This window comes from Tupaia chinensis, unplaced genomic scaffold (genome assembly GCF_000334495.1).
Source record: "Tupaia chinensis unplaced genomic scaffold, TupChi_1.0 Scaffold146740_1, whole genome shotgun sequence".
Lineage (NCBI taxonomy): Eukaryota > Metazoa > Chordata > Mammalia > Scandentia > Tupaiidae > Tupaia > Tupaia belangeri.
Genome location: NW_006206595.1, coordinates 2,038,667 through 2,046,464, shown reverse-complemented (window position 1 = coordinate 2,046,464; position 7,798 = coordinate 2,038,667). Strand labels below are relative to the sequence as shown.

Genomic DNA, 7,798 nt, shown 5'->3' with positions numbered 1-7,798 from the left:
CAGTGTGAGTTGTCCTTGGGTATCTGGCTTCCTTAAGAATGGCAGAGTAGTTCTTGTTTTCCCCTGAGGTAATGCAGGGCTGGTAACTATCATCTTCTCAAGTTGCAAGTTCTTCAACCTTGTTTTCGGCCTCCAGGCCATCCAGTGCCCGAGAGGCCAGGGAGGCCGGGCCCCCAGAGGGAGGGCCGGCCGTTCCCGGTGCACGGCTGCGCAGGGGCGGAAGCCCCTGGCCCATAATATATCTTAATGTACAAATTTTTTGTGTGTTTTTTTCATAAGAACATATAAAAATTCAGATTTTAGAAAACATGTTGTTTTTTTTTCCACTATTGAAAGGAAGATACCAGCTAGGCTTGCCTTAAGGCTTGCTGATTAAGGGAGCTAGACCCCACATGGATAACCATAGTTCAAATTCCAGTCCTGGCAGCTCAAAAAATACACGGGGTACATATGCCCTTATAATCCTGATGGATGGAGAAGAAGTGATTGCGGCACAATCATGCCCCATTGGAGGGTGCTTTCTCCTTCTTCCTTTGACTCTCTGTCTCTCCCTGGTGAGCACATGTGCTCTCTGGCAATTTAAAAAGAGAAAGAAAGAAAAGAAGATACCAGAAAAGATATGTACATATGTAATAAGTTTATTTTGTGAAGTTAAAGCATAACTGACCTGCGAATGTTCAGTTAGTAAATCCCTTCCCACTATTAAACATTTTATGAAGTGATACTCCAATAGCCTGAGAGTTATCTGGCTTGCTAGAGGAGGATAAAGGAGAAGGCTGGATTAGAACCAGCTCCAGTAGATACACGGCAGTGAGTTTCCCTGGTAGCTCACTTTCACAAACTCTTCATACTACAACCTCCACTGGAGAGTATAGTCAAAACATCCATTTTATCAGCTTTTAATAGGGGAAACTACAGAAGTCACAACATATCAGTGCATATGATAATATCTAAGGATCCAAGTGCCCTGCCCTTACATAATATTTGAGAAGGTAACAGAAACACCAAACCAGAACTAGAATCCAGGTGCGCTGGTCCTACTTCAAAACTTTTTCACAGCCTACTTTGCTCACCTGCTTCGGACAGAGAGAATTTCTTCTTTGCAAAGCTAAGCTGTTTCTTACTGTTTCTTTTTTCATTTATGCTGATTACAGTTTGTTCTTAATGAAGAGAGTAAAAATTTGATAAAAATCATATCTTGAAATCTAAAAATATCTCTAACCAGGATGCAGTTTCTGCTGTTTCCTGAAAGACATGATATTTGTCAAGAGTACATTTCAGAGACAAGGAAGGGAGTGTGAGTAGATAAGATGACCTCCTATATTTTTTTAAACTCAGTGTTTGTACTCATGATTTGAGAACTATGGCACAAAAAGTATATACCTAGTTTTACTTCTATAATCTTTCTCTCCTATTTTACTAAAAGACTGAAGAACGATTGCTAAGCTAACTCTAGACAGTGAGGCCAAGATAATGACAGCTCCCGTTATCTCTATAAATTTGCCAGTCAAGTAACTACTCTGTGGGACCAGCAGTTAGTGTAATGGCTATGTCGTTGGACTCCCATGAAGTCGACTGCAGTTCACATCCCAGACCTGGTGGCTTAAAACTCACGCTGGGCGCGTGTGCGTGCGTGCCCAAGATCCCGAGAGGAGAATGGAGGAGAAGGGATTGTAGCGTGGCCATCCCCCCGGGGAGTGATTTCTCGCTTTCTGTCTCTCTGTCTCTCTCTGTCTGTCTGGTGAGCACACGCACCCTATAGCAAAAACCTCTTTTAAAAAAAGTAACTACTCTGTTTTAATTTTTTTCTTTTATGTAAAAGTAAATTAAATACTACTGACTCACACTGTAAAATATCATAAACATGTAGAAGACATTTGAAGAAAAACCCCTTGGGAAAAATTGCAGTGATTTCAACCTATAAGATTATTTTTTGGTTTTAGAGATCCTGAAGAAGGATTTTCTGAAGAAGCAGGACAGTCAATCTGCAATGGTGAGTATAGGTTCTGTTCTTCTACTTTTCTTCTACCTGGATAGTGATATAGTGGTGTGTGTGTGTGTGTGTGTGTGTGTGTACACGTGTGTCCATGCTCATTCACATGCATGTGTTTGCATAACAATACAGTGTAGAGGGTCCAGGAGACAGTACCAGCTCAGAGCCCATAAGCTCACGAAAGTTATCTCTTTCAGTGATTGCTCAGCTAACAACCACTGCTATGGGAAAGAATTTTATAAAATGTTTATGTTGTTATGTGTAAATACACACTCCCCTGGGTTTCCTATGTGGCAGGAGATTGTGTATATGACTCTGTAATACATGGGGCAGATTAGTTATAGGTGAGTACATGTGTGATCCTTCCTGAATCAATATACCAGTGTGCTTTTTGAGGTAGTAAATGTATTTCTGGGGGGAGTTTTGTAGTCATGTGGGTATCTAGTATGACTGTGCAAGCCTAAGACATGTATAGATGTCTATGTAAGTTGTATGTACACTTGCATACATGTGCATGTTCCAGTCTGATTTTCCGTGACCTGAAACTTATTTGACAGGGTGCTCCAGTCATGGGACCAGCTTTGAAGATGATTTGACCCTCGGAGCAGAGGGTAAGTGGCTCAGATCTCTGAGGCTGGGATCAGGAGAGAGGCTGTACGTTGAATTATGGATAGGACGAAAGGGGAAAACTTTGGACAGAAGCAGCCCCTCCCTGGATTTTTATCTGTTGGGAAAAAAAATCTCATTATGATCTTGTGTAAAATTCATTAAGTGTCACATGCCAGAAACATTTCTTCACCAGCTCGTCATTACTCCTACCTGTCCATCATGGGGACTTTCCTTTGACCTCTGGGTAGGTAACATAAAATCACTATAACATTTGCTGCCCAGACATCTTTGAAACTGTTTCTGCATAGGAATCCCAAACAAGTCTGAGTATCGGGTGTAAGAGAATGGAGGCACCCAAAGAATGGAGGCACAACAACCTCTCAGTGTCTCCTGGGACTTGTAGAGACTCATGTGGTGGGACAAGAATACTACCTAGAGGGCTGAATCACTCTACCCTCCTCAGGACAGAAAGGATCTCGCTTAGACATTAGTCACAGGGTGAAAGTCTAGAAGCTCAAAACCAGTTGTCCTCTGTCATATCTGTTGCCCTTCCAGAGCTATGCCTGATGATCTTGAGTCTCCTTTAAGAACAGAATTTATGAGTCTCAGCATGTAACAGTGGCAGACAGAGAAGCACAGAAGGCTGTGTTTGAAACTCAGAGGAATAACTCTAGTGATTTTATTTTTGTTCCTAACTTGCTTTTCACCTTTCTGTTCCTTGTTCAGCCACTCTGCTGGCCGCCAATGGCAAACTCTTCTCCAGGTGAGTGTTAGATGCAGCAAAGCTGAATAACGTGTCCTTCAGGAGATAGTGAACTGGGTAGGCATCAGAGTCAAAAAGTGAAGATAAATAGCTAAAGATTCACAATAAAGCATAACATTTTCCAAGGCAATGAGAGTATAGACTGAATTTTCTCAGCAGGTGGTTTAAGGTACCCAGAAAGTTTGAATGAATATACCTCACAAGGGATGCCTTGAGAGCAGGGTACAGATTGTTGACAGAATTTGTGTTATATCAGCTCTGATCTCTGCAGGAGTTTCCTTGAGACAACCAGACCTTGCCAGCTCCTTGATCTTGGCTGTAGTTTGGCTTCCAGTAGCATGACTGGTGGGACCAACAAGACTAGTTCCAGGTATGTACTAATCTTGGTAGGAGTGGGAGGGTGGAAAAAATAAGAGGCAAAAGAGAATGAAACTGAGTCATGCCTATTTTTTCTGGATTACTTTACTGGAGCCTTTATTCTTTTAAGCACACTTGAGAGTAGTGTGATTATATTTGTTTCAATAATAGTGGAGTGTGGGAAGATGGTCCTGTGGCCTAGTAGTTAAGGGAGCCAGATTCCACGTGGCAAACCATGGTTTGAGTCTCAGCCACAGTGACTTGAAAAGCATACTGAGCATGTGTGCACGAGTGCTCAAAAGCCCAACATAATAGAGAAATGGAAGAAAGGCTTTGCAGTGTGACCATGCCCCATTTTGGAGGTGCTTTCTCCCTCTTTCTCTTTTTCTTTCCTCTCTCTCTCTCTCTCTCTCTCTCTCTCTCTCTCTCTCTCTTAGTTTGGTGAGCACACATGCCCTCTGACAATTGAAAAAAGAATTGTGGGATGCAGAGGAATCATCTTCTGAGAGCTAAATGCTGTGTGTAAAATATACATATCTCCTTCCACTGAAACTCGTGTAGCAAGAGATACAGTGTTGGTACAATCAGTTCCTGGATTCATGGTAGGTAGTCAATAAATAATTTATTGATTAGCTGACACATTTATTGATTGAATGCAGTAATAAAATGTTAATCTATTCAGACAATTGTATATCCCCTGTTCAGAGCAGGCAATGACTATGTGGAATTTGAAAACATACACACAAATAATTCTAAAATGAAATGGGAAATGATGAAAACTAGTGCAGTATAACAAGAAGTGTCTGGAATGTAAAGTCAGAATGTGAGACCTGCTTCTGAAACTGAAATTTTGTCATGTGACTGGGTTTAGTAATTTATCCTCACTGAGCCTTAGCCCTTGCCGCACCCCACTTTGGTTAAATCAGAATGTCGGGAGATAGGACTTCAGGTACGTGCATTTTTAAAGTGCCCTCAGGTGGTTCTAATATTCAGCCATGGTTGAAAACCACTGATCCAGTCATAAGCCCACAATTCACAGATAGGGAACTATAGAATCATGGAGATAAATGGGCACTTAGCTGGCAAGCACAAGAGAAGATCCAGGGATTCCCACTGTCTATTAATTAAACAAGATGGTCCCCATTAGAGTAAATTTTAAAAAGAAAACCTATCATCCTTTGTGAAGAGCATGGCAGTGATTATCCAAAGCCTCAAATAATTTACAGATCTCCTTAGCCCTGTTGTTTGAAAGTAGTTATTGAGCTCTAAGGTCATCTGGGGTAGTGGTACTCAATTTGGATATAGATATAGGTGGGTGCTATGTTGACAGAGAGAGAGGAGAGGGACAGAGAGAATTATCTTGAACTCCTGTAACACAGGGCTCCCTTCCTGACAATTATGCTAGAAAGGGGTATACCTTTCAAAATCATTTTTTAAATGTACCCATTGATTAATTTTTACCTTCAGGATCAGAGTAAAATGAGTTCTATATTCCTTATACACTTACTGGTTAGTCTCTTGCAACTACTGGGGCAAGTTGCAAGAACCCAGGAAAACCTAGATATATCCTGGCATAACACAAGTGAATCTGACTAGCTAAGGCGATCACAACATTTCTTTGCATCTATATTGCTTTTAATTTTTTTTTTTTTGAGAGAGGTTTTTGCTATAGGATACCTGTACTCACCAGAAAGACAGAGAGAGACAGAGAGACAGAAAACAAGAAATCACCTCCCAGGGGGGATGGCCACGCTGCAATTCCTTCTCCTCCACTCTCCTCTCGGGATCTTGGGCATGCACTCACACGTGTCTGGAGTGAGTTTAAGCCACAGGTCCAGGACGTGAACCACGGTCGACTACATGGGAGTCCGACAACATAGCCATTACGCTAACTGCTGGTCCCGATTTTTAAAAACTATTTTATATTTACTTAAATATTTATTCACTTGTAGTGAGTTGTTCAAAGTACTATACTAAAATTTCACTCAGTTTTTCAAACCAGGACAGGATTATAATTCCCCTGCTTTGGACAGAGATTTTTAGATTCAGAAAAGGGAAGCTTTTCTCACAATTACAATGCAAGGTAGAGAAATAGCCAGAAATAAATCTCAGTCCCCTTATACTTTAGCTGGATATTATTCTGGATTACTGTATGTTTCTAAGTTGTACCCTGTTATTCCAAACTCCCTCTTTTCAGCATCTCAGAGATTTTGGACAAGGTGCAGGAAGATGCAGAAGATGTCCTCTTCAGTCTGGGCTTTGGCCAAGAAGACCATAAAGATCCTTCTCGAATTCCTGCTCGATTTTTCACCACCCCCTCTCAGGCAAAAGGCATTGATTTCCAGCTCTTCCTGAAGGCTCAGGTGCGGAGGATTGAGATGGAGGATCCCTGCCTCATGTTGGCCAGTAAGTATTTCTAAAGATTAGTGTTCTGGCCTCAAGATTTTCACAACAGAGCTTAACAATTTCAAATTCTACTTTCCTTTGGTTAGTGTCTCTTGACCCCAGAAACAAGTGATACTTATTTTTGTGTCTATATACTTTTTTTTTTATGATGTCTTTGGTAAAGGTAGAGAACTTTGACATCTGCTCTTCCTCCTGAAGATCCCCATTTTTTCCTTTAGGCCCTCTCCTTTAGCCAAATCAAAGCAGTACAATGTCTTTTTCTTTTTCTTTTTTTTTTCTTTGCTGTAGGGCACGTGCGCTCGCCAGACAGACAGAGAGAGACAGAGAAACAGAAAGCAAGAAATAACCCCCCAGGGGGGATGGCCATGCCGCAATCCCTTCTCCTCCATTCTTCTCTCGGGATCTTGGGCACGCGTGCACACACACACCCGGCATGAGTTTTAAGCCACCGGGTCTGAGACGCGAGCCGCGGTTGACTATGTGGGAGTCCAGCGACATAGCCATTATTAAGCTAACTGCTGGTCCCAGTTCCTCTTTGGAATATATACTTGGCATAAGGAGTCAAGAGGTTAATAAATTCAAGAAAGAGAACCCTGGGTGTCAGAAATGTAAAGAAGAGGAACACTAGTAAGGACATTGGCAGTGCGGCTTCTCTAAATTTTGAGCTTTGGGAAGGGTTTTGAAGGGGGATATTTAAGAGATATTTGCTAATGAGCCCCAGACTAACCATTTCAACCCATGTATCCAGGCAGGTTTAAGCAGGTGCAAACACTGGCTGTCACTGCTGATGCCTTCTTCTGTCTCTACTCCTATGTGTCTAAGACACCTGTCCAAAAGTTCACACCATCCCACATGTTCTGGAACTACAACCCAACTGATGTGCCGTCCATCAGGATACTGACCCCAGAGCCTGAACCTCACTCACCCAGAGAACGCCTACGGAAAGCTATCTCCAAAATGTGCCTGTACACATGTCCTCGAGATCGGCTGTTACCACCCCACACCCCCAAAAGGAACAGTTTGGACCAAGTGGTATGGGAAGTGATTGACAGAGTAAGAGGAGAGAAGTTGGTCCTCCAGCAAGACTCTGAGTTTGAGCAAGGCTCACAGGAAGACCCTGTTCTTCTCACTGAAAGTTCAAAGCTGCCTAGTTCTCCCTGTCCATGTATCCTCTGCTCTAAAGAGGAAACACAGCAGGGAATGTCCACAGTGCAAGCACCATCACAGACTCTGGATTCTTATCACAAGGTACCCTGTTGCACACATTCTCTGCCCAGAACAGATTCACAATGGCGCACAGATCCTGCACAGAAAGGGGGAGAGCTGTGGGATCTACCAGCCACCAGTAGGGTAGGCCATTCAGCCAAGGAAGAGACTTCCTGGAAAAAAAAGAGCAGAGCAAGAAAGAGCCTATTCCAAAAGAATCTGACAGATAGGAAGTTTAACTCACTGGACCTGTCGATTGTTCAGCAAAAATGGAAACAGAGCATACATAGACCAGAACTCCATCGATCTCTAACTCAGCAGTTACCGGACTCTTTTGACTTGGAGGAGGTGAGTGGGTTGGAAGTGAATGAGAGCCTAGCAGAGAATGGCTCTGGATTCTTGCCCAGAAGAAGCTTTGAGACCCTTGGGCAGAGAGATCCAGGCTCCCTGTTTTTGAATTAAAT

General features: G+C 42.5%; 1 protein-coding gene across 3 annotated transcripts in view; it reads left to right on the top strand.

Annotated features, from left to right (window-relative positions):
* TESPA1 (thymocyte expressed, positive selection associated 1) overlaps positions 1-7,798 on the top strand; it is a 44,481-nt gene that overhangs the window by 18,373 nt on the left and 18,310 nt on the right. For 2 of the 3 annotated variants that reach the window (XM_027768534.1, XM_027768532.1), the window contains exons 4-9: positions 1,944-1,993; positions 2,551-2,604; positions 3,329-3,365; positions 3,622-3,735; positions 5,920-6,128; positions 6,877-7,682. In XM_027768534.1, the coding sequence (XP_027624335.1) occupies positions 1,944-1,993; positions 2,551-2,604; positions 3,329-3,365; positions 3,622-3,735; positions 5,920-6,128; positions 6,877-7,682 (1,270 nt within the window). The remainder of the gene's footprint in view (positions 1-1,943; positions 1,994-2,550; positions 2,605-3,328; positions 3,366-3,621; positions 3,736-5,919; positions 6,129-6,876; positions 7,683-7,798) is intronic. The other variant, XM_027768533.1, reaches the window with a different exon arrangement.